General features: G+C 44.2%; 1 protein-coding gene across 2 annotated transcripts; it reads right to left on the bottom strand.

The window, feature by feature from the left end:
• Positions 1-283: 283 nt before the first annotated feature.
• Positions 284-26,801, bottom strand: LOC118214570 (signal transducer and activator of transcription 4-like). 2 transcript variants are annotated; one of them, XM_035394647.1, is made up of 24 exons: positions 26,643-26,801; positions 26,131-26,259; positions 25,467-25,602; positions 19,439-19,537; positions 18,352-18,444; positions 18,004-18,082; positions 16,911-16,996; positions 15,324-15,475; positions 14,764-14,922; positions 12,701-12,793; positions 12,070-12,129; positions 11,382-11,402; positions 10,223-10,316; positions 9,933-9,974; positions 9,355-9,438; positions 8,359-8,457; positions 7,895-8,030; positions 7,251-7,303; positions 6,787-6,881; positions 5,902-6,038; positions 3,337-3,528; positions 3,050-3,092; positions 2,861-2,954; positions 284-1,961 (listed from the first exon to the last, which is right to left on the bottom strand). In XM_035394647.1, the coding sequence occupies exons 2-24, from the start codon at positions 26,256-26,258 to the stop codon at positions 1,938-1,940; spliced, it is 2,199 nt and encodes a 732-aa protein (XP_035250538.1). In that variant the 5' UTR covers position 26,259; positions 26,643-26,801; the 3' UTR covers positions 284-1,937. The 2 variants fall into 2 exon arrangements, with proteins under 2 accessions (XP_035250538.1, XP_035250537.1); XM_035394646.1 differs by having other exon boundaries at positions 9,933-9,977.
• Positions 26,802-27,705: the final 904 nt, after the last annotated feature.

A 27,705-nucleotide genomic window follows, 5' to 3' on the forward strand; every position in this document is an offset into this window, starting at 1 on the left:
ACTGGGAGGAAATAGTGAAACGAAACTTAAAGTTGGTCCATTTCCGCACAGTGCTAGTGCATTGCTCTCTCCATCCTGAACCTAGCTGGAAGAAAAGTTAGGACAGCTCATACGGGGTGATGTCAGGCTGTGAAATCAGTCTCATATATATATATATTCAGACATAATAGTAATATCCTACAGATCAAGGTAAATGAAATATAAGACACATAATGGTAATACATACAGCACATTTTTTCCACTATAGGCCAGAAGTCAAAGAGGTTGAAGAAATAGCCTTCAGTATTTAGCAAAGATTTATTGGAAAGTGTACAGGCGTATACAAACTGTGTTCATAAGCATGTGTTCACAAACAGCACTTGACAATTCATGAAGGAAACAAAAATAAAAATAAAAAATCTGCTTTAGAGAACTGTTTGTTTGTGTGCACCTTTGCAGAGATTACCTTTAAAAAAAAAAAAAAAAATTCTGCACCTGTTTTATTGAGTGTTTACCCGTTTGCAGAAGAGTACACCACTGTGTTATACAGATACCATTTTTAAAGGGTTGCTGACAACTCAGAGGAGCACAAAAGCATTGAGACTGTCCATGTAGGCAGGCAGTCAGTCTGATCAACAGAGCTTCTACATAGTAACTGCAACTCTATTTTCCTTTGGACAGAAATGAAAATGAATGTAAACGTAATGAAAGAGTAACTCTACAAGTAGAAGTCAGTGAACTGCATTGCATGAACATATTTGGCACAAATATCTTATGTAATAAAAGGTAGAATCACAATTGGATGCAGTAACAGGCTGAGTATATATTGTGCATTAAAATGTAGGGGTGATGCACAGATCAATTAACTGCATCCCTGGTTACTATCTGAATAGTTCTATTGCGCTTATTTACTGAATGTAACCGTGTTTCTTGAAAAAGCAACACAAATATATTTTTTAAGTTTGAACACTCCAGAATCTATATTTCATACAGATATGATTCTGTACATAATTTACCAAACAATTGTGGATATTTTGCATATTGAACAGATTGTAAATACAGAAATTGCAATCAGGTAAAGCATATATTTTCAAAATTGTTCAGCTGTGAATGGAAATTTAAAGGCAACATTCTTTGCTGTGTTTGTGTTTTACGATTGACGCAATGGTTGACATACAGAAACAGAGATACATTGGACTGCAATGCACTAACATACGATAATGACATTTCTCTATAAATCAAAAAAAAATAAAAGTTTGACAGTGTGTAAGATTGGAACTGCTAACACAATTGGTCAATTACCCTCACTAACAACCACATGAGATCACATGCAAATCCACACAAAATGGCATGGTCGGTCATGCTATACCTAATGACTCATCACTAATTATGGCCAGGAAGGGTTTGACTAACACTGATAATTCCAGAGGATGGATTATGTGAAGGGATCACTGTAAGTGTTGGTTTCTGTGCATCCATAAGCTTGTAAAATATTTACAGGGCAGGATTCTTTGCTATTGCAGCTTTTCATGGAAGGTTCCATGTTATGGAACTCTGTGTAATGGTTAGACCTTGACATAATTGTTCCAAAGATATGGCAGGAAATTTCCATAATTACATAATTTGACTCAATGTCTTTAAAAAGGTCAAAAAATTACATTTCCTAACTTTTGGCATTTTATATGTTCTGACAGTATAACAATATGTAAAAAATGTAAGGCAGAGATCAAACTATATGATCTTATGTTAAATACATATACCATATTTATTATCTTTGAGGGACAGCAATGACCCTGGCACCTTACCGTGGAAACAAATACTTACACATAAGATTAACATGAGAATAACAATGTCCATTCCAAAAAATCTCCAAACAGAAATTATGGTGCACTGTGACAGACTTCGGGGTTCACTGTGAGAGACTGCATCATATCATGTGTGGTGACAAACTGTCCATGTCATTCCGAGTATGGTGAACTCATCTGTGATGCAGAAAAGAAAACCAATTAGAAAATCCCTCCCCACTTTTCTGAAGCACTTGCAATGAGTACACACATTTACACTACATTTTCCAAAGTATGTGGACACCTGAATATCACACCCATATGTACTTGTTTAACATCTCATTCCAAAACCATGAGCATTAATATGGAGTTAGACCCCCCCCCTGCTGCTGTAACAGCCTCCACTCTTCTGGGAAGGATTTCCAGTAGATTTGGGAATATAGCTGCGGGGGGCTCACTTCCATTCTGCCGCAAGAGCATGAGTGAGGTTGGGCACTGATGTTGGGCAATAAGGCATTCCAGTTCACCTCAACGGAGTTTAATGGGGTAGAGTTCAGGGCTCTGTTCAGGCCGGTCAAGTTCTTCCCCACCAAACTCAACAAGCATGAATTTCATGAACACATTTCATGAAGCTCTTGACGAACAGTTCTTGTGCTGATGTTGTTTCCAGAGTTTGGAACTCTGTTGTGAATGTGGCAACCGAGGACAGATGATTTTTACACGCTACATGCTTCAGCACTCTTGTGTGGCCTATTGCTTCACAGCTGACCTCCTAGAAGTTTCCACTTCACAATAACAGCACAAACTCACGTGTTGGAAAGGTGGCATCCTATGTCACTGAGCTCTTCAGTAAGCCTCATTCTACTTTCAATGTTTGCCAATGGAGATTGCACAGCCGTATGCTTGATTTTATGCATCTGTTAGCAATGGAAGTGGCTGAAATAGCCAAAACCAGTAATCAGAGTGGATGAGGTGTCCTCATACTTTTGGAAATGCGGTGAACAAGCAGAGCCTTTACTTTAGCTCAGTGCTAACATCGACAGAGCCGGCCTTCAGGCAAGCATGCATTCTACACAACTGTCGTAAACGTGACTCACGGCGGTCTCTATCTCAAAGGGGCTCAGGTGCTGGTTCAGCATGTCGAACATCCCAGGCGTCATCGGAGGTTCGGGAGACGAGGAGGGGGGCGGACTGGAAAGACAAGGTCACCCAAAAACATTGAAAAGGCCGACTTCACCAAGAAAAGCGACGTACTCACACAGAAGAATCAGAACGGCTGTACTCACCGTAACGAGATGGGAATGAAAGCTGAGGGGATGTAGGGAAAGGCTACAGGGACGAGTGAAAAAAACAGATACGAAATACACATGTTAGCATTGTGCTCTGTGTAGAATTAAATAATGCAACACACAGTGAACATGTGACATAATGTAGGCCTATTAGCATTTGTAGGCTCAGCAATAGTGTCAACAATAACCAAAACAATGGTTTTTTTTTGTTAGTGTATTGCACCTCTGATTACATACAGCTGTGAGTCACACGAGTCATTCCCCCATGAGACGGGCTACTCTACCTTTGCTCGGCTGGCTGTTGTAATGTTTCCCGAACGCTTCGTCCTTCGGGATGTCCGGGTAGAGAAACTTCAGCGGGTTCTCCGGCACGATCCCGTGGGCGATCACCTTGTAGTCGCGGATGATATCGGCGAAGGGCAGAGCGCTGAGCCGACTTTTCGTGTACGGCTCCACCGAGTTGAACTTGGGCTCCCCTGTGGAAACACCCGTTCAGTGTCACGGGATTACTGAGGCGCGACAGGACGCTCTGCCGTCCGCGAGCAGCCCTTCACCATTGGCAGGCCACATTTAAGCTCATTCCCTTTACAGTGGTTGCTGTTTCTCCAGTTTCACAGATGACAGGAAAAGATCTGGAATGCATTTACATGGTGATAATACTCTGGTAATATTAAGGGATTATATACACCTGGTCACCTGACTAGATGACAATGCTGTTCTACAGCTTGAGTACGACCAGTATCCCTTGCTGATGCCAAATAAATATTTTTTTCTTGAGACTGAACTTGATTACAATATTTACAATATGTATACCTCTTTCATTTTGTCAGAAAAGGTCCTATAGTAATACTACTACTACTACTACTACTACTAATAATAATAATAATAATAATAATAATAATATGCTTGATCCACGCAAGACCCTCCTTAGTAAGAACAGAGAGCAGCTATGAGAGAAGACGACTCTCACTACCTCTGCCAAGTCCTCTATAAGTTAAAACTCTTGCGTACGGTCCAGAAATATTCCACGTACTGAAACAACATATAAAGATGTGTAATTTATCATTCTGTCAGTAGGGGGAAGTGACACAGTGCATACACAGACCCGGGTAAAGGCATGGCTTTTGATGCATCGGAATGATCTATTTTAGGGGTGACCAATATGTTTTTTCCAGGGCCAATGCCAATACAGACGATTAGCAATTAAAGAGACCGATATTTGGGGCCGATATTCATATGTAAATATAAAAATTTTACCGTCAAAATTTGGAGTAACACAAACTCCAACTCTAAGAACATCACATGGGCATATCACAATTTAAGAGTAATGTTATGTTTTATTTTGTAAGCCTGCATTTGCAAGGGGAGTTTTTGGTCCAGTTTTGTGTCTGAGAGGAATTCACACTTTTTTCAATCCATACTGTGCCAATCCATGGCATTTTAATTTCCTCCTTTTTTCCTTGTTTTAAATACATAAAGAATTACTGCCAAACCTAGCCTGAAATTATCTGTTGCCTCTCATAACAAAAATGACTGTAAAAAGTTAAAAGATTGTCAATAACACTATAAAATAAACATAAAATTATGTTTTCTATATTAGAAGTGGGGGTATCTGAGTGTAAATCTACAACAAAGGTTGTAAAGCCACTTAATTAGGCTACTAAATAAATATATATTGACATATAGCCTGTAGCGCAAAAAATGATCAAGCACATAAACAAATATTGCAACATAATGCATAAGGCTTTGATGACAAATGTGATAGGCACCTATATTTAGCTGGCGTCGAAGCCTATCTTGTGATTCTATGCTTGTTCACGCTCCTAATATAGTTGATTTATTTTGGTCTGGCACCATCAAGCGCAGTCTAAGTCATCAGTCCATTTTTGCATGTAGGTATTTTGTGAAATAAATGTGTAGGCTATCATTTTACTGGTATAAAATCTACGGAGCATCTCAGTATGCGTGTGTGTGTGCCTGTGTATGTGTGTGAGAGAGAGAAAGAGAGCAAGAGAGAGGGAGATTACATCCCCAAGCGAGTTTTGTAACTTTACATGCTTCCGTGACTTTCCCTCATCTCTCCCACAATCACAGAAAAGTGCTGATTGGCTATTCACGCGTCGCTGCCCATATTTAAACCAATCCGATAATGCGGGCGGGACATTGCGCCAGACTATAAAACTGTCAGAGTGCCAACTGCATCAGAGGAGGGCACGCATCACATAAACTGGCAAGCGTGTCAGACAAAAAAAAAAAGATTCCGAAAATCGGGAAAAGGAGTACAGGAACCGATCATCAGCCAAACTGCAAATATATTTTTTAGATTTTTATACATCAAAGGGCTCACATATAGTCTTTCCCTGGGACACCAAGTGTGCTGCTGGTGCTGTTTCTTTAGATCAGTGGTTCTCAGACCCCTGTGTATGCTGCTATTTGCAGTGCTTTTTCCTCAGACTTACTAACACAATGCAGTCTGGGGTTATTATTATTGGCTTTGCCTGAATTCTTTATTATCTCTTGAATGTTTAGTTGTCCACCAATTAGGAGCCTATTGATTCACCGCAGACCTTAACATGATCAGTTACATTTTGTTAGCATCTTTTTGTGAAATCATTCCAAATATAGCACAATAAGCACGTGAATATGGGACTTTTTCGTGGCATACGTAGCTATTTCTGACATAACGCGTCTTAAGGGGGTAAATAATCCCTCGAAACATGAAAACTGTAATCAGGAAAAAGATAACTGCTTGTTAAAATCATGTGATTGTAGTTGGGGGAACGGAGCGAGCCGGTCTCGCGGGAACGGAGTGAGCTGAAACGGGCGGGGCGGGGCGGGGCGGCGCTCACCGTTCTCCCCCTGCTCCATCCAGGTGAAGGTGATGCCCCCCAGGTGGCTCTCGCTGAAGCGCAGCAGGAAGGTGCCCGGCTCCTTCTCCTTCAGCAGCGCCCTCTCCGTCTCCTTGCTCACGAAGCCCATGATGTACCTGCGGGGCCCATCGCCCACCTCAGCGACGCCACACCTCTACCCACAATGCATTTCTGGCCCATCTGTGTGCCACTTATTCGCCAGCTAAAAATTATCTGGCATTTTTTAAACTTTTACTTTTAATCACACAGGACACATCTGTATGTCATATTTTTTTTATGTGAAATTAATCTAACACGTCGTGTTTTATGACTTTGTAGATAAATAGGAAGCCAAGAAGGGCTGTATGGTGTATTTTCATCATTATGAGTTCTTATGCTCTCAAGTTCTAACTTAATTTTCAGTCATATGATCATTTCGATAAACCCTGATACTGAAAGCCAACTCTATTTCTGAAGCTGAGTGAGTTTCAGCATACAGCCGGAATGTCAGCTCACTTTTATATACACTCTGAAGCTGAGTGAGTTTCAGCATACAGCCAAAATGTCAGCTCACTTTTATATACACTCTGAAGCTGAGTGAGTTTCAGCATACAGTCAGAATGTCAGCTCACTTTTATATACACTCTGAAGCTGAGTGAGTTTCAGCGTACAGCCGAAATGTCAGCTCACTTTTATATACACTCTGAAGCTGAGTGAGTTTCAGCGTACAGCCGAAATGTGGGCTCGCTTTAAGCACACGCTGAAGCTGAGTGAGTTTCAGTGTACAGCCGGAATGTCAGCTCACTTTTATATACACTCTGAAGCTGAGTGAGTTTCAGCGTACAGCCGAAATGTCGGCTCACTTTGCGGTCATGTGCGCCTCACCCTTCCATCCAGATGGGCAGCAGGTGCTTCTTGATGAGTTCCAGGATGGAGTCGAGCCACATCCAGAAGCTGAAGGGCTTCCCGGGAATGTTCTCCTGGTAAAGCCAGGAACAGGATGGTTAGGAGTGGCCACAGCAGGGCTTTCATCACGGAAGCACAATCACAATGCTCCCATTGTTTCTACCCTACCGTGCCAAATACAGTATCAAAACAGAAGCCCTTAGTAGCTGAATGTCATTTGTGGTACTCCTGAACAGGACGAAAGGAGAAACCGGGCCAAGTATGCCCTATCATTGTGGTGTTTCATATGATAGGCAGATATTAGTTGGAAAAAAAAGAGGAAAAACAATGCAGATTAACCACAGGTGCGATTCAGAGATGTGAAGTTTTATTGACTCAGACTTTGAGACTACAAATGGCCGCCCTGCCTACAGTTTGAGTGCGGCGTTAATGTTATCGCTTACCTTGCAGAATCTGGACCAGGAAACCTGGCAGTCCGCGTGAGAAGCCTGCTGACCTACAGATCACAGACACAATCAGTTAGAGAATGAATAACAAACGTTATGGGTCACAGACACACGCAGTCAGTGAGAATAACAAACGTTATGTGTCACAGACACACTCAGTCAGAGAGAGAATAACAGACATTCTGGGTCACAGACACGCTCAGTCACTGTGTCAATAACAAATTATAGATCACAGACAAGTTCAATTATTAGGGTAATCACAAGTTTTGTGTATGCACTTTTCTTTTACAATTGATTGCTATTTATCAACATACGCACACAAATACAAAAAAATAAATTTACGTACGGTTTTCAGGAAAATAATGATAAATGGCCCATAGGGTTAGACAGATATTTATTAGTCCTTTCAGAAATTCATGTGCCATACAGCAATCGTCAGACAAACAAACAGACAACTACAATACCATCATGTAGAAGATGACGGAACTGCATCCTTTGTGTGCGTGTATGTATGTTTTATGAATGTGCCCAAACTGAATGTGTATGTGTGCGCGTGTGTGTGTGCGTGCTTGTGTATGTGTGTGTGTGTGTATGTATGTGCATGCACGCGCGCGTGTGTGTGTATGTGTGTGCGTACTCACCCAGCAGTTTGTCTCCGAGCATGCTCAGTTGCTCTCTGTTGAGGCCCCGCCCAGCGAAGGTTGAGAACTGCCAGCTGAGGACCTCAGATAGCTGCCCCCAGCTGGCCCGCAGAGGACTGCTGAAAAAGCCCAGATTCTGTGGGGTAGGGGGGGGGGGGGGGTATAGACAGGGTGCAATATGGGGGGAGGGGGCATGAGTGAGGGGAAGGGGGGAGAGGGGAATCTCGTGGTGCAGTGTGGGGTACAGTCCCTTACAGACTCAATAAAATACCTTACCACTCTCCCAGACACTAACAAGATGGGTCAAGGACTTCATGGCTAGGACTGAAATTTTCCCAAATGCCAGCGAGTCTTCAGTGGCGGTGTTGTAGCATGTGCTTGCTTGCTGGGCGTTGCAGTGTGATAAATTCTGAACATGCACTTTGGGGGACTGCGATAAAGACCACAAAAAGATGATGGCCTACCTTGGGCTCATCGGTCAGCAGGTTGTACCACATAACTGAGGCCCAGCCACCTGGAAGCTGGCTGACGTTGGAGATGACCACCAGGGGCAGGGAGCAGGTCTGTAAGAGAGAGACAGAAATGAGCAGGTCTGTGAGAGAGAGGAGCAGGTCTGTGAGAGAGAGGAGCAGGTCTGAGAGAGAGAGGAGCAGGTCTGAGAGAGAGAGGAGCAGGTCTGTGAGAGAGAGGAGCAGGTCTGAGAGAGAGGAGCATGTCTGTGAGAGAGAAAAAGAAAGGAGCAGGTCTGTGAGAGAGAGGAGCAGGTCTGTGAGAGAGAGGAGCAGGTCTGTGAGAGAGAGGAGCAGGTCTGAGAGAGAGAGGAGCAGGTCTTAGAGAGAGGAGCAGGTCTGAGAGAGAGAGAAGCAGGTCTGAGAGAGAGGAGCAGGTGTGTGAGAGAGAGGAGCAGGTCTGTGAGAGACAGGAGCAGGTCTTAGAGAGAGGAGCAGGTCTGAGAGAGAGAGAAGCAGGTCTTAGAGAGAGGAGCAGGTCTGTGAGAGAGAGGAGCAGGTCTGAGAGAGAGAAGCAGGTCTGTGAGAGAGAGGAGCAGGTCTGTGAGAGAGAGGAGCAGGTCTGAGAGAGAGAGGAGCAGGTCTGTGAGAGAGAGGAGCAGGTCTGAGAGAGAGAGGAGCAGGTCTTAGAGAGAGGAGCAGGTCTGTGAGAGAGAGGAGCAGGTCTTAGAGAGAGGAGCAGGTCTGTGAGAGAGAGAAGCAGGTCTTAGAGAGAGGAGCGGGTCTGTGAGAGAGGAGCAGGTCTTAGAGAGAGAAGTAGGTCTGTGAGAGAGAGGAGCAGGTCTGTGAGAGAGAGAAAGAAAGGAGCAGGTCTGTGAGAGAGAGGAGCAGGTCTGTGAGAGAGAGGAGGAGGTCTTAGAGAGAGAGGAGGTCTGAGGGAGAGAGGCAGAGCTTAGGGAGCAGGTCAGTTAGACGTCTGAGCGTCGTTTATGAGACGTCTGGGAGACTGACCTCCAGGTCGATGTTTTGGCCCTGCATGCAGAACTGGGCCTCGAAACTGAGGGAGTGGAGCTCCTCGGTCACCGTGAGAGGACCCTGAGTACAACAAACCCCCACACACAACATGAACCAGAGAAACACTGTCAGTATGAACCACTTTCACCTCGTTGTGCTCTTTATCTGGCACGCTGACAGCAAGACAATCCAACAGTTACAGAAAGAAAAGAAGTTCAGCACTCAAAAGAAGGTGCGGCTTCTAAAGCAGAAGGTGAAAAAATTCCCTCTCACATATAGCAGCCTCCCCTTCTTATCGGATCAGGAATGTTATGCTGCCCTCTGCTGTCAGAAACTGATATAAATCTAACTGGATGCAAACAGCATTCCAGTCTCCTGCTTTTCATCACCTTTTCACTTACAATTTTATTTGTATAGCACTTTTTACAGACAACTGTCACAAAGACACTTTACAGAGTAGCAAGGCAAGAGACAAAAGAGCAGAACATTTTCATGTGTCGCAGCCATTAGAGTGTTATATAATATAAAATAATATAATGTAGGACAGCAGGGCTGGGCAGTACAGGTCATCTCACCTCATTTCCTTTTGGTCCATTTATATATTTTCTTTCTTTCAGCTGCTGCAGAAAGTAACAATAATAAAAATAACACACAACATTGTTATAATATATAACAATTAACTATAAGACTCGTATCACTATGAGACATTGCATTCTGTGAACATAATCTGTAAACATCAAGTACTACAAATAATCCTAGCACTGAAACATATTTTATCTTTGTTTTAATGTATGCAAATTCATATGCAAATGTAAGGTACGTAAATTGGTTTGATTGGTCTATGATAGGACAAGAATTTGATTACCAAGTGTCTGAATTCCACAGAGAGGCAACCATTGGAGGATTCCTCTACATCCATCACTTTGGTATTGTTGGTCAATATGAAGAATTGCCGATTCCTATGGGAACAAAGCCAAGCCGCTAAATGAACAAAAACATCGGCTGGAAATCAAAATAAGAGATTCGTTCAACTCAAATACATGCGTCAGTTGTCTGTGGTCTCTACCATTTAAACGTTTTCCTGCCCAGATCAGTAAAATTTTAACCTAATTTTAAAATGCGTCTTTAAATACGTCTTGTCAGGGCCCAGGTATGACCACAGTTCCTCAGTCTAGCTCTGCTGAAACCCCTGTTGATTGGTTGACTGCAGAGTGAGGGCATCCGCTCTGCTGAGAACAAATGTTATTTTTTATTCTGCTGTGTGAGACCAGGTTTGCGGATTGTCCCAGAATTGAGGCTAACTTCTAATGTAAACATGAAACGGTGATGGGACTCTCTCTACTGCAAGCCTCACCCTTTGAAATATTAAAGATTTTTAAGTTCCAACAGAAATGCTACATTAAAAAAAAAGTAATTACATGCAATGAAAAAGATTAAATACTTATAATCATATTACCAAGTTTTCCCTCAAAACATTAATTTAATGTTTGGAAAACCATTCGGAAACCATTCGGAAAATCATTTTATGAGTGTGTGAGTGTGTGTGTAAGTGCATGTGAGTGCTAGTGTGTGTGTGAGTGTGTGTGTGCCTGTGAGTGTGAGTGTGTGTATGCGTGTGTGCGTATGTGTGTGTGTTTGTGTTCGTGTGTGTGAGTGTGTGTGTTTCTGAAGGACGTATACCCAAAAACAGCACTGTATTGATACCTGATGCTACTCTAGAGTTCCTTAAATATTAGTAATGATAGCACACTTAATAGATGAGCCTTATTTCAACATCAGAGACACACCTGAAAATGGAGAAGTTTAAGTTGCACCCACATCTTGTGCTGCGAACACACACACACACACACTCACTCACACACTCACTCACACACACACACACTCACTCACACACACACACACACACACACACACTAACACACACAGACACACACACACACACTCTAGTTTTGCTTTGAAACAGCGTATACAGAATTGACCCAAAAAAAACAAGAAGGAAATGATAACCACAGGCTGTTACTCACACTCTGCCTGGAGGGAGGTCCCTGAAGAAGAGAGAAACAAAGCTAGGTTAAAGAATACAAAACAAAACAAATCTCGGGCATGCCTGTCACCTTCGAAAAATCCGTCAGGCCCACTTAACGACAGGTCCACTATTCTCTGTTTCGGTTATCTGGTTAGGAGACAAGCATTAGCATTGGGCCTGCCAAATATGCCCCTTCGATGCCAGATTCCACATTTTTAAAAGTGCAAAAACATTATTGTCATATTTCATGGGTATGCATTTGAAATGTAATGGAAATTCAATTGAATGGCCTTAGCAGTTGCCCTTGTCACATGCTTGTGTTGCGTGTCTTTTGGTCAACATTTGCAAACACAAACTAATCCGTAGGAGCACACATATCTATATCACTGCAAAAAGTTTAGCGCTTAGGGCCCTGTTTCACAAAGCAGGGTTACCGAGTTAGCTGGATAACTGCGCTGAGTGAAACACGGAACCCTCCCAAATCTGGAACATGAACTGAAGTAAAGAGAGCTGTTCTGGGTTTTACTCAGTGCAGTTATCCAGCTAACTCAGTAATCCTGCTTTGTGAAGCAGGGCCCTGGTTGTGGCTTAGTACTCAATATACACACACAAACCAACCACAAATATGGGATTTTAATTGCATGATGTTTTTATGCGCAAATTAATTGTTATTTGAAAGGGCTTACTTGTCAAATGTGGTCTTCACCTTCAGTTGATAATCTACCTCTGGTAGTTTCACCAACAATCTGAGAAAACATTTTTAGAGAACAGAAAATGAAAAAAGCATTTAATAGATCGACAAACCTGGATGTGGTTAATCATGATAAACGATGAATCCCCGAATTACAGTGTGGAAATGAATTACTGTACATACACAGGGAAGCTCAGTGCAACTGCTTAAAATCACTAAATTGGAGGAACATTTTCAGTTGGTGATAAAATGCATTAACAGTGTCAGTTCTGAAATGCATTGATAGAGGGGATACTCAGTATCAGTGCTGAAATGCTTTAATAGTGTCAGTGGTAAAATGTATTGATAGTGTCAGTACTGAAATACAGTGATAGAGTGAGTGCTGAAATGTATTGATAGTGTCAGTGCTGAAATACAGTGATAGTGTCAGTGCTGAAATGTGTTGATAGAGGGGATACTCAGTGTCAGTGCTGAAATGTATTGACACTGTCAGTGCTGAAATGCATTGATAGTGTCAGTTCTGAAATGCATTGATAGTGTCAGTGCGGAAATGCATTGATAGTGTTGGTTCTGAAATGCATTGATAGTGTCAGCTCTGAACATTGGCAGGTGCTGGAGGTGCCTACCTGACCTTCGTGGTGAATTGCACCTGTGTCTTAATGATGAGAGGCTTCTGAGGATGGGTGGGCATGCAGGGCTGTTTCTCCACTACAAACGAGCTGCAAAGATCCAACCAACATGACATCACTCCTCAGAGTCTGCTCCTACCACCCACCACCCAATGACAGGGCAGCACATCGAAACTTTCACATGACATCACTCAACACACGTACTTTTCTTAGTGACACAACCTGGGAAAATGTAGGTGTCCTGAGAGTACCTGGCTAAAATTAAGGTTATTTCAGGGTTAATTCCCAGCTTATGATGATTATTATTCCAAACTTACCAGGCACCTCGCACGTAAACTTACTGGCAAAAAATAAGAACCATTTTGTTATCATTTAATCAAAAATGGTGCAGGCTCAAAAGCCCTTGGGGCCAGTAGTACTGTTGATTTCAATCCCTCCCCTGTAAGCAGGACAGATTTAAACCTGACACACCAGGTGAGAGTAATTTCTGGTTTATCAGTGACATCATTGTATTATGGACAACAGTACTACTGGCCTTGGGAACTAGATTTGAGTACGCCTGCAGGTAGGTGGGTAAATGTTTTTAAATGCTTTTTTGATTTATTTATTAATCAGTTTGAAGCAGACCAACAGGCATTGTCAGTGTTAATGTGCAACAATTTCTCCATTATATAGACTAATTAAATCAAATACAAGCTATTAGTTAATTTTGAAAAACCTCATGAAGGATACATTTCAATAACATTTTAAGTATATTTCCGAAGTAAGCACTGAAATATGTTAGCATCTGACTGGATGAGAGTTTTACTTTTAAAACTCATATTGAAAAGTTAAAATTTGCCTTAAGAACATAGCTTGGGTTCCTGCATAGAAACAAATCTTGTTTCCCCATGTCTTGCAGACGAAAGATAGTTGAAGCTACCTTGCTATCTGTACTAGACTATGGCGAAGTATCATATACACATGTCTCTGCCTCCTCTTTAAATCTCTCTTTAAATGCACTTTATCCCTCTGCACTCGTGTGTATTACAGACAATGTCTTCGATACTCATCACTGCTTTCTGTACCAGAAAGTCGGTTGGCCATCGCTGACGGTTAAGAGAAACCCTCACTGGTACGCGTTCATATATAAATGTCTTTCACAGAAACTGCCGCCACACCTTGCTGTGTTTTTACGATGGAGAAATAGTGCTTATCCCGTTCACAAGACCGGATGTCCCTCGAGGTTCCCAGGGCAAATTCAAACCTCGGAAACACAGCTTTTAGCTTCTGTGCTCCGGATACTTGGAACCTTTTACAATGTTCTCTTAAACTTGATTTCATTGTCCTATTAAGCACATTCAGAAAGAGTACTTTTAATATGATTAGCCTGTACTGTGACTGCTTTAATTAATTTTACTTCTATTTAATTACTTATTTAATTTATTTATTCAGTTACTTTGTTTTAGCTCTATGTTTAAATTTTTTTCAGTGTTTTCACCATTTTAAATCTGTAATCTCATATATTCTAGTTTATGTTCTTGTGTTTTGTATTTTCATCTACATTCCTTTTACGATGTACACTCGGCACACAAAAATTATCATGAGTAACCATCCAAATTCAAACTCTCTATGAACTGGAACAATGAAGCACATTACAGAAACAACCCTCCTTCTGGAATCTGAAACCAGACAAGCTTATAAAGTGAGAATATTGAGCCTCATTCACAAAACTTTTCTTAAATTATTCTTACTTTTGTTCTTAAAAATGTTCCTATGAAAAAACAATATGAGATTCATAACACATGCGCAGACCTTTGTTTTTGTGCATATCCCAGGTGTATAAGATGATGAATGCTGGCTAGTTGTAAATTTAATGCGCAATCCTGTTCATATTATTTGCATAAGGAAACAGCCATGAACAAATACAAGAAAATGCTGAATGCCGAAATGTTCTTGGAAACGTTTTTACACGCAGTTTACGATCAAATGTGATCGTACGCATGTTTTGTGAATGAGGCCCATTTTTACCTTAAATCACCGGGAACTGAAAGTAGTCAGGAGGAAGGCCAGTGCTGTACCTCTTGATGAGATGGTAGATGAGATATTTGAGTTGCTCTTCCATCTGAGGCTTCTGCTGGGTGATGGGGTCTCCGTCGTAGGTCACCTTCAGGGTCAGCTCCCCGAGCTTGTCCAGCTGCCGTTTGATCTGGAACAGGCTCTGCGCCGTCAGAGTGAACCTGTCGAGCGGAGGCAGCGTTCTCAGTGCATTATGGGCCACCGGGCCACAGAGCTCACGTTGTTTCTCCTGTTACACTGACTCTGATGTAAGGGTAACGGAAAGCTGCGGGTGAAATGAGCAGGGTGACTTTTGGGTAAGCGTTTCTGAAGGGGAGTCACAAGGCGAAGGCTTTCAGAACAACCTAAAAATCAAGAGCTGATAAAAAAAAAAAAAACAACCTGCAGCATATGGGCTGCCTTTACTGTACCAACGTAACCCCCATGGGGGGTTTACTGTGAAATTATCTCTTCGGCACCTCAGTCACTATCCCATCTGAGTACTTATGAGAGTTTCAGTGAGAAGGCACTGCTATTCTGTGGCTTGGTGGTGTGTGTGGCGGGGGGGGGGTTGGTGCGGTACCAGTTCTGGAGCTGGTCCAAACCAGTCAGCTGTGGACCTCCAATGCAAGCGATCTGCTGCCTCCTCTTCCAGTCATTCAGCTCAGGGCTCATCTGCGAGCTCATCAGCGCGTCAATCTCTTTGATCACATCCACCATCTTGGACAGAATCTCCTGCAGGGGATGTAGTAGAGAGGTATGAACACGCCCTTGCACTTATTGTGCCCTTGCACTTAAACCACCTCTCTGAAACCACAGTGCTACAAAAGATCTCACACACTAACCAGATCTAAACTCTCCCCGATGGCACAGTCCCGCACAGGGTTGGGTTCACACTCTAGTCAGATCTAAATGCTCGCTGATAGCACAGACTCACAAATACTTTATGCTAATTGGATAATCCAATCTCAGCATTCAACAAAGCCGTGTAATAATCAGGTCTAAACCCTCTCAGAGCACAGTTCAACACAAATTCTACATACTAACCAGATGGTCAGCTCACGCAATCCTTCTATCCTCTCTACTTCTTAACAACAGGAGCTTCCGGTTGGTAACAGGAGTTAGCGTGTAACTTGTTAGCGACTAACTTATTTAAAGCACATAACACCTTCGAAATTCACGGTTGAGATATTAACAAGTGTAATTCATGTCGTAGAACAACACATGAAACTATCTTGAGCTTGCGTTCACCACAGACCTGATTTTCTAAATAAATCAAAAACCCTATTGGAAAAAAAGCATAGGAAATCTGCTGAGGGAACCCATGGCTTAAAAGTGCTATCTCACTTACAGGTTTTAGGACTGTAAACTGAAACAATACTGAAACAACTGAAACTCAATACGAACATGCTTTGGTTGAGAGTCTGCTCAGTTTGATAAACACAGTTGGTGTACTTTGGTAGGGAAAGGAGCTTTTGACAAACCTTAAGTAAAGTTAAGCCCTGTGGATACTCGTGAGTAATTGTGGCACTATATTTGGAAAGCGATATTGCTGTTGAATTTTTCTCATGTAAATTTTCGGTGCTTAGAGGTCACAAAGCCTTGGGGTCCCATATCAAGGTGCGCTGTAGCGGATATCCAGAAAACCTTGCCAAATCTGAGCAAAACTATCTGGACGGATGGACAGCACTCTGGTTTATTTCATTTTTGGGGGAACGGTCCCTTTAACTTCAATTTAGGGAGAGAACTACAGTGTTACATGTATAAAATATGTGTTGTGAGCTTATTCAATCGTAACTGTTCCTTTTGATGATATACAAATGCAAAAACACAAACATGCGGGAAACATGAATACACAGTGAGAAAGTGCAGACCAACAACAGGAACAAACAGCTACAGTGACCTCAGATCTCAGGACAAAACACATATCTATGAAACGACTCGCTTCCTGACATATGAGCTCTATTCATTCTGTCATTTATGTATACTGGCAGCAGTGCACTGCCCGTTATACTCACACATGTTTATTAAAGATTGGAAATAAAAAATGCTGATGAAAAGGAAACTGTTTATGCTAACTGCTAACCAGAGCCATTTCGTGTTATTGTAGACTTGTAGAAATCATATGCACCAGATCAAAACAAAGAGGAACACACTGAGCGGCACTTGCCTTCCTTTTGAAGTCAAGTCGGTTCAGCATTTCTTGAAGCGTAATAACTTCCTGCTTCACAAATGTAGTGTTTCTCTCTGCTGGGTCTGAGTAGAGCATAAAAGTTCCATCAGCAATAAAGACCAGTGCACAGTGGAGAAGTACAGGTGCGTGTTTATTATGAGTGGAATGAGATTAGCAGAATTATCTGCCAATGCATGCACAGGTGAGTTCAGGTGGTTTCCTGTTTGCTCAGAGTACTGTCAGCAGTCCTTTATAAATAAACCTATAGAAACTGCTTCTGAAGAATTGTGGTGAAAACTAGCTTTGAATTTAAGTGATGGAGCATTCACTCACAAACACATGTGCATTTGTGTGTATATATTATGTGTGTGTGTATTTGTGTGTGTGTGTGTGTGTGTGCATGTGAGCGTGTGTGTGTGTATGTGTGCATACGTGTGTGCGTGTGCGTGTGTGTGCATGTGTGCATGTGTGTGTGTGTATGTGTGCATACGTGTGTGCGTGTGCGTGTGTGTGCATGTGTGTGTGTGTATGTGCGTGTGTATCTGTGTGTGTGTGCGTGCATGTGTGTGTGTGTGTATGTGTGCATACATGTGTGCGTGTGTGTGTGTGTGTGCATACACGTGTGTGTGTGTATGTGTGTGTCTGTGTGTGTGTGTCTGTGTGTGTGCATACACGTGTGCGTGTGTGCGTGTGTGCGTGTGCGTGTGTGTGTGTATGTGCGTGTGTGTGTGTGTGCATACGTGTGTGCGTGCGTGTGCATGTGTGTGTGCGTGCGTGTGTGTGTGTGTATGTGTGCATACGTGTGTGCATGTGTGTGTGTGTGCATACACGTGTGTGTGTGCATGTGTGCGTCTGTGTGTGTGTCTGTGTGTGTGCATACGCGTGTGCGTGTGTGCGTGTGCGTGTGTGTGTATGTGTGTGTCTGTGTGCATACGCGTGTGCGTGTGTGTGCGTGTGCATGTGTGTGTGTGTATGTGTGCGTCTGTGTGTGTGTCTGTGTGTGTGCATACGCGTGTGCGTGTGTGTGCGTGTGCGTGTGCGTGTGCGTGTCTGTGTGTGTGCCTATGTATTTGCCTGAAGGCTGGCCCACCTCGAGACTGAAGTGTTTTAAAGCGGAAGTCGAAGTCGTCCTGCATGTCCTCCAAGTACTTCACTGCCTGATCAATCATCTGTGTGGAAGAGAAAAGAGGTTCCTTCAGTAACACTCCTCCTACACAGCAAAGCCTGAACCATTTCTCTTTCTTGTTATGCAAATAAATCGGGTGCGTATTCATGTGACCAACAATGCGCCTCAGGCACAAGCCCTCAAATCAGATATTTTTTTTTTTTTACATTTTAAAAAATCAACACCAAGTGCGTGTGAATGAACAGCACCTGAGAAAGAACCTGAGGAACTGGGAACTGAGCGTGAAGGTGCACGGCCCGAGCGTAGCCTGACCTGTACGCTGCTTCGGATTACAGCCACCCGGTTATCCATGTTCTTCTGTCTCTCAAACGCAGCCGAGTTCTGCATGGACTTCTCCAGAGGTCCCTGAGGATAGGGGAAGGGGCCGGGGGGTCAGGGTGAGGGGAGAGAGTGTTCACACAAACTGGTGGGATAGGGAGAGAGCGTTCACACACACTGGTGGGATAGGGAGAGAGCGTTCACACACACACTGTGGTGGGATAGGGAGTTGAGTGTTCACATACACTGGTGGGATAGGGAGAGAGCGTTCACACACACACACACACAAACCGGTGGGATAGGGACGGTAGGGTTCACACACACTGGTGGGATAGGGAGGGGAGTGTTCACACACATGGGTGGGATAGGGAGGGGAGTGTTCACACACACGGGTGGGATAGGGACGGTAGGGTTCACACACACTGGTGGGATAGGGAGGGGAGTGTTCACACACACGGGTGGGATAGGGAGGGGAGTGTTCACACACACGGGTGGGATAGGGAGGGGAGTGTTCACACACACGGGTGGGATAGGGAGGGGAGTGTTCACACACACGGGTGGAATAGGGAGGGTAGTGTTCACACACTGGTGGGATAGGGAGGGGAGTGTTCACACACACGGGTGGGATAGGGAGGGGAGTGTTCACACACACGGGTGGAATAGGGAGGGTAGTGTTCACACACTGGTGGGATAGGGAGGGGAGTGTTCACACACACGGGTGGAATAGGGAGGGTAGTGTTCACACACTGGTGGGATAGGGAGGGGAGTGTTCACACACACGGGTGGAATAGGGAGGGTAGTGTTCACACACTGGTGGGATAGGGAGGGGAGTGTTCACACACACGGGTGGGATAGGGAGGGGAGTGTTCACACACAGGAGGAACAGGGAGAGAGTGTTCACACACACTGGAGGAATAGGGAGAGAGCGTTCACACACACAAACCGGTGGGATAGGGAGGGGAGTGTTCACACACACTGGAGGAACAGGGAGAGAGTGTTCACACACACTGGAGGAATAGAGCCGACAGCAGAGCAAGCTGCTGTGAGGTGAGGTCAGCGAGGCCTGTAGACGGTGTAATACCTGTTCCTGCACACTGGCTGTGGCTATTATCCGCCTCTCCTCTCTCAGACAGGTGGAGATGATGCTGGCCATTTGTAAGGGACTGGAGTTATATTTCGCCTGGTGGGGGAGGAAGAGCGTTCATACACACGCATCGGCTGTGTGACATTACTGTCATTCCCCCTGCAGACAGGGTACAGTGGCCTGCATGTCCGGTTCTTTCCTTGAATGCGGTGTGTCTCCTGAAAAGGTCTCTCAGTGAGACTACGACCATTACAAAAAGAAAGTTACACTTGTTTTGTGGATTTTTTTATGAATGCCTTTATATTTTAGGGATTCATTACCAAGCATATTCCTAGACGGCTGACCACTCCCCACCCACCCCTTTCTGTGTTTTCCACTGAATAGCATCACGGGTTGTCGGCGCTACCTTTAGCCTTTCTGCTGGACACGGTAAAATTGTGTGGGGGGGGGGGAGAGGGGGTGGAGGGCCACTGGTGCGACTGTAGACCGTATTTTTTTTTTTTTTGTGATTGAGGCACCCATCCAGACAGGTGGCGCCCTAGGCGACATGCCTTGTCACCTACGCCTAGAACCGCCTCAGGGAAATGTAATCAGCATAACTCAAGAAAACAAGCGTGTCAGATTCACAGAAATGTGTGCTTTATTTTATTTTCAGACTTCTGAAAAAACACGTTCTATGTGTTTCATTCTGATATAATTATTCTATTGGATATCTGTTGCAAACATGAGAAGATTATGTACTGAGCACTACAGCAGGGGCCTCATTTATAAAATAGTCTTACGCTCATATTGTATCCTAAACAGTGGTGTACTAGAAAACATTAATTAAATAGTTACTCAGGAAATCCCACTTAAACGTTGACACGATCATATCGCTATGTAAAGTTTATACTAGACGTAAGTTAATTCCCTGTTGGTCATGTGGAGGTACTGCATGTTTGAGTGTAAGGCACAGGCATGTTACTTTAAACCAAGGAAAGCAGCTTTTGCCAGGGTCAGTTATTTATTATTTATATTTTGTATAAATCAACCATAAGCACAACTTTAGAAATGATCACAAAATTACATTTAAGTCTAAATTCGAGAACATTTTTATAAATGAGGCCTCAGGAGTGACGTTAAACTAGGGTAAAATCACAATAATTCAGTGAAAAGTAAAAGGATACACAAGGTGGTCATGAGGTACACATCGTAAAAAAACTAATCTTATTGTGCTTTATTGTTGTAAAAATGGAGGAAATACAGCAATATTTTATGTTTAAAATATGTGTGTCCTTTCAATCAAAATCACCAATACGTTATAAAACACTTTTTCAGGCAAATATGAAAAATGTTTTTAACATATCTTTGACCTATAGGACATAAACAGAGAATTCTGAGCAGCACAAAAGCCATAGAAACTTTCCCGTTCTTTTCTCCAAAATAGTGTTGCTTTGTTTCAGCGACAGAGTGAAACTAGACTGAACATTTCTAGAAGTTTCCCTCACGGTGCCCTTTGAGGTGCCATTTTGTGGGTTGACAAGGCAAATACACAGATAAGAACACAAACTGACAAGGGGAATTTTTTTGTGTCTTTAGCTTAGCATGATTCGCCTGGTCTCAGCCTTTTTCACTGCTTTTGCAGTTGCTCACACACCAAAATCCCCTTTACTGCCTACACAGCCTTTTCTAAGTCTCTGAAAAGTCCTACTTCAGAAGAACAGGTTGTCGTCATGGCATCTAACGCAACAAGATGAGTTCACCTTCTCACGTCTCTTGAAGTTCAACTAATTATGACATCTGGCTGTACTGCAAAGAGAGATCTTTAATTTGGAAGGGTGTGTAACAGGTTTTCTAACCTCTGATGAAACTTGAGTAACCACTTCCTTGTACAAAAGTGAAAGTCTTTATTGACAGAAATGAAAAGCATTTTGATGTGCCGCTAATTTCACTGCGAGTTCTGAGCAGTGGTCTACTGACCCCACCCCTCCATCTGGGTGAGTTACAGCAAACATGTACATGACAAGAGACCACAGATATCAACCGATGTGGAGAAACAGGGGCTCCATCAAGTAACCCTGCGGATGGGAAAGTGCTCTAGTAGTCCCAGAATTGGAATCTGGCCAAGATATTATGCAATTTGTTAAATCCAGTGTTAAATCAACTCCTAGTCTGAACTCACATAAACTCTGTCAAGTTAAATTACACTGAGAATTTGACTGTTAACCTGACCCAGCCCGATGCCCCTAATCTTTTTCCGTTCCAACAGAAATAACAACAAGGATTTATGGCTGCTGGCAAAAACATAAACCAAACCAATCAAACCAATTTTAAATGGAATCAAGTGGGATCACTGATCTAATTCCCATGATCAGTCAAACACTGATCTAATTCCCATAATCAGTCAAACACTGATCTAATTCCCATGATCAGTCAAACACTGATCTAATTCCCATAATCAGTCAAACACTGATCTAATTCCCATAATCAGTCAAACACTGATCTAATTCCCATAATCAGTCAAACACTGATCTAATTCCCATAATCAGTCAAACACTGATCTAATTCTCATAATGAGCGAGACACTGTTCTAATTCTCATAATCAGTAAAATACTGATAGGAATGCCATAACCAGTCAGACGCCTATCTAATTTCCATGATCAGTGCCCGTGACTGCAGCAGAAATGTAGGGGAGATTTACGTTGCTATAGCAGTCAACAGCATAATACATTTTGTTTTGATGTGAGCAGCAGGTCTGTAGGTGCTTCCTCTGCTCTCATCAGCTCGGCACCTTCATCACTGCACAGGAAACGGGAAACCACAACGGTCCTTTCTGTTGACGCCAGTTTCCAGGCAAGTCGGCGCTACGTGCAGCGACAAGCCCAGGCCTCGCAAAACAAGCGCCACAAGGGCTCGAGCTAGCCCTGTTATTTTGGGGGGAGGAAAAAAAGTTCCTCAATGAACAGACAGATGGTTATCTGTCAGCCAGGAACCTTCGGTCATATCTGCGCAGTCGGACATTTTTCCCGCGCGGCTTTCCCGAAAAGACACAAACAGCGTCGCGCAGTTACTGGAAAGCCCAGCCCAACTGGCACAAACCTCAACTTCGCTATGCGGAAAGGGAAGCCGTAACACCTGATGTGGGTTTCAGTATCCATACAAGGCTGGAAGAAAGGCTCTGTTCCCTTTACACTCCCGAATAATGTATTATTTTTGTTTCACTTTGCATTTATTCAACAGCTGTTCATATGTAAGTCGCTCTGGATAAGAGCGTCTGCTAAATGCCTGTAATGTAATATGAGACACTAAACTTTGTACCTGGAAAACCCCAAGGTATCATTTAGAAGACACTCTGAATGCCATAGGCTGAGGCACTGACTTGAGTGAAGTTTTTAACTTGGCAATGCAAACCTATGCGTGTCAAACTGTATTCAGTGTTACACTGTTCTATAGACAGTAAAATAAAACAGAAAGGTCAGCACTCCTCATCAGGAGTGATTTTCAGTAAGACTATCAATGAAGAGTAAATAGCACACTGAAGAACACAGAATGAGATGCTACAACTACCGACTATCGCCATACTATCAATAAAATAAAAAAACGAATAATAAAAAGTTATCAAGGTAAATCCAAAGCACCAGCACAGTCACAGCCCAGAGAACCAGAGCAGCACAGTCACAGCCCAGAGCAGCAGCACATTCACAGCCCAAAGCAGCAGCACAGCCCAGAGCAGCACAGTCACAGCCCAGAGAACCAGAGCAGCACAGTCACAGCCCAGAGCAGCAGCACAGTCACAGCCCAGAGCAGCACAGTCACAGCCCAGATCACCAGAGCAGCAGCACAGTCGCAGCCCTGAGCACCAGCACAGTCACAGCCCAGAGCAGCATATTCACAGCCCTGAGCACCAGCACAGTCATAGCCCAGAGCACCAGCACAGTCACAGCCCAGGGCACCAGCACTGTCACACTCCAGAGCACCAGCACAGTCACAGCCCAGAGCACCAGCACTGTCACAGCCCTGAGCACCAGCACAGTCACAGCCCAAAGCACCAGCACAGTCACAGCCCAGAGCAGCACAGTCACAACCCTGAGCAGCAGCACAGTCACAGTCCAGAGCAGCAGCACAGTCACAGCCCAGAGCACCAGAGCAGCAGCACAATCACAGCCCAGAGCAGCACAGTCACGGCCCACAGCACCAGAGCAGCAACACAGCCACAGGCCAAAGCAGCAGCACAGCCCAGAGCAGCACAGCAGCAACACAGTCACAGGCCTGAGCACCAGCACAGTCATAGCCCAGGGCACCAGCACTGTCACAGCCCTGAGCACCAGCATAGTCACAGCCCAGGGCACCAGCACAGCCCAGAGGAGCACAGTCACAACCCTGAGCAGCAGCACAGTCACACCCCAGAGCACCAGCACAGTCACAGCCCAGAGCACCAGCACTGTCACAGCCCTGAGCACCAGCACAGTCACAGCCCAAAGCACCAGCACAGTCACAGCCCAGAGCAGCAGCACAGCCCAGAGCAGCACAGTCACAACCCTGAGCAGCAGCACAGTCACAGTCCAGAGCAGCAGCACAGTCACAGCCCAGAGCACCAGAGCAGCAGCACAATCACAGCCCAGAGCAGCACAGTCATGGCCCACAGCACCAGAGCAGCAGCACAGTCACAGCCCAAAGCAGCAGCACAGCACAGAGCAGCACAGTCACAGGCCTGAGCACCAGCACAGTCACAGCCCAGAGCAGCACAGCAGCAACACAGTCACAGGCCTGAGCACCAGCACAGTCACAGCCCAGAGCAGCACAGCAGCAACACAGTCACAGGCCTGAGCACCAGCACAGTCACAGTCCAGAGCAGCACAGCAGCAACACAGTCACAGGCCTGAGCACCAGCGCAGTCACAGCCTAGAGCAGGACAGCAGCAACACAGTCACAGCCCAGAGCAGCACAGTCACAGCCCTAAGCACCAGAGCAGCAACACAATCACAGCCCAGAGCAGCACTATCACAGCCCTGAGCACCAGAGCAGCAACTGAATTACAGCCCAGAGCAGCACTATCACAGCCCTGAGCACCAGAGCAGCAACTGAATTACAGCCCAGAGCATCAGCACTGTCACAGGCCTGAGCACCAGAGCACCAGCACAGTCACAGCCCAGAGCATCAGCACTGTCACAGCCCAGAGCAGCACAGTCACAGCCCTAAGCACCAGAGCAGCAACACAGTCACAGCTCAGAACAGCAACACAGTCACAGCCCAGAGCATCAGCACTGTCACAGGCCTGAGCACCAGAGCATCAGCACTCTCACAGCCCAGAGCAGCACAGTCACAGCCCTAAGCACCAGAGCAGCAACACAGTCACAGGCCTGAGCACCAGAGCACCAGCACAGTCACAGCCCAGAGCAGCAACACAGTCACAGGCCTGAGCACCAGAGCAGCAGCACAGTCCACAGCCCACAGCACCACATTCAGCCTATCTCATCTTATGAGCCCTGTTGAAAGCTTCTGAAAAGGCAGCTTGTGACACACCATTCATTTTTTTGCCAGTGATTTCCTGTGTTGATGCAAAGTACTAAAGAAGCTGTGAAAATCTAAAGCAATCAAATCTTAATAGTCACCGGGATTCATTATTTAAGGGGGATTCTGAAAACAAATGTATCTGCATCCCAAAGCTATTGGCTACCTCATGACTAAAAGTACCACATACCAGTGGATTCATTTACATATTCCACTTCTTATAACTTAAAATAAAATATCTGTGCCCAAGTGACATTTTTGTTACTTTAAATCATGTTTTTGAAGCATTTCATCTTGAAATAAAAACACAATTTCCCATAAGCTGCGACAAAACGTACAATTTCTCTGAAACACGTGTGTCACGCTGTCAATTAAACAGCGTCCTGACAGGAGCCTTCTGCATGCCAGTCAACCCTCGGCTCATTTCCAGAAGTGAAACTGCCCCAGGGAACCGGCTCTGTCAGGCCCTGCCTGCAGGAGCGCGGGGGCTGAGAAGGGCGGGTCCCCCTGGAGCCACGAGGACGGCAGACACACCTGCAGCTGCTGGTGAATCCTCTTCAGGTTATGCCTCTGCAGGAAGTTCTGCTCCTGCGAGCACAGCCTCTCCAGCTGGGTCAGGAGGTTGCTGAAGAGGACAGCGGCCATAGATTCGTGGTTTGAAGCCGTGTCCCTGGGGGAAAGTGACAGGAAACCGTTCAAGAACAAAAAAAAACACTTTAACGGCGGTACTCGCCCCCCGCCATTCCGCATTTCTGTGACGGTAAACGCTGTGAACCGGGAACGAGCTGATTTAGTACTTCCTGAAAAGTTGGCCCTGTGATGAACTTTAGAACCCAAACAGCAATAAAGTTTATCATGGAGAAAATATGTGAAAATGTGCTAGACACATTTTTTTTTTTTGGGGGGGGGGGCACCAACAGTATCACCCCCAATACAACATGATAATATTGGGGGGACAATTTGATGTTTTCCCAAAGTTCGAAGGGGGGCATGTCCCCTCATCTTGGGATCTACATCCACAGTGTCAGACATTAAGAACAAACCTCAATATAACATGATTTTTTTCTGCTCTTCCAGACGGAAGGGATCAATGTTTTGCGAAGTGCCTCACTGAAAGGTACACGTGGGAGAGCCCCACCTGGGAATTTAACCTGAGTCACAGGTCCAGTGCTCTGACCATAGCTATCCCCGAACTTACCAGTCCTGGCTCTCGATCCAGGCAGCCAGCACCTGGCGGACCTCCATGGGAAAGTTGTCATCGTAAAAGTAATCCACTTGCTCCAAGAACTTGACCTCTAACTGTTGGACTTGTTTCCACTGACTCATACTACAGAAAATCCAGAACCACAAACACACACACACACACACACACACATACAGTATACATTATACATAGAGATAAAATGCATTGGCTGAAAAGCTATTTTAACTTAAAGAAAATGGATTAAAAATCACTAAGCAAACGGTTCAAAAACAATTAACAGGATGGAAACAAGTTTTGAAAATGTCTCATCAATTTCAAGATGAGCATGTTTTCTCCATACAAGATATACCTGAAATTCTCAATGTAAAATTCTGAATATATTAGTACATTATATATTAGTCTCTAATCTACAGTAGAATAAAGTACGCGAGTATGAAAAACCGAGAAATTAGGGAAAGATAAACAAAATGTATACAATTAGTGCTGTAACTGGGAAATGTACAAACCTTTTTCTTGTAGCGAGCGAGCGAACAATCCAGCCGCACCTCCGGCACCTGCAGCGCGTGTGTAAAAGGTTTCCTCCTCTGCTTGTAAACTTTGCTATGTTTGGCGTCACGGCGTGGGCAGTGCTCTACTTATGACGAATCCATCAAACACACTGCTGACGGGGGAAAGCGTTTCCATAACAATCTGTGACCATTTATTCTGAGGGAATTGCTTCGGCTATGAAATTAAATGGTATTTAGGCAAATAAGACTGGATGGGGCCAATATACCACTAATGTCTGTTTGAACGGTTTACTCAAGAAACCCAAGTAGAACTAGAAGTTTATAAATGATGTATAAACAAACCAATTTAAGAAGCAAATTACATCATTATATGGGCAATACGCTTACACTTTACTCTACATTCATTTTTGAAACAACATATTTTAAAAGTAATGTCGGACTGCTTTCATCTCGCGCTATGATTTCAAATGCGTTAAAGCGCACTGCTACCAGTGGGTTACGTTAAGCATCACGTGACCAAACTGGAAAACAGGTCTCTTCACTTCCGCCAGTCGTCAAGGTAGCCGCTGTCGGTCATAGATATGTCTATGCTGTCGCTAGCTAAGTGAGCTGAAATTAATTAAGTGTGCTTAGCTGGAGTTTAACCAGCGGACCAGGGATTACCATTCTCCGTGAAACTCGCAGACTCTAGTGGTTACTCGTGGTGTTGCAGTATAGCAAACGTCAGTGCCAAAAAGCAGTGTTTGCCATTGAAGTCAATTCCAAACTTCGAATTTACCCTGGCCAAATTATATTATTTTGGACCGTACTTTGAAATTGTAAAATTTCTTAACACCGAACTAATTACTTTCCAGGGATCGATTTTCTTTCTGAGCGGAAGACATAACATTCCAGTTTGGTCCGCATGGTTTTACATCACAGTGCACCACTCCAGATAACAAGGGCACACCAGTGCATGGACGAGTATGAGGCTGTGATTGACTCATCGATTCACCATGCTGAAAACGGTTACTGGCTTCATGCACCGATCGTAGAGTGCACAAGGCAGGCGGTGAAGCCT

Source organism: Anguilla anguilla, chromosome 15 (assembly GCF_013347855.1).
Source record: "Anguilla anguilla isolate fAngAng1 chromosome 15, fAngAng1.pri, whole genome shotgun sequence".
Taxonomy (NCBI): Eukaryota; Metazoa; Chordata; class Actinopteri; order Anguilliformes; family Anguillidae; genus Anguilla; species Anguilla anguilla.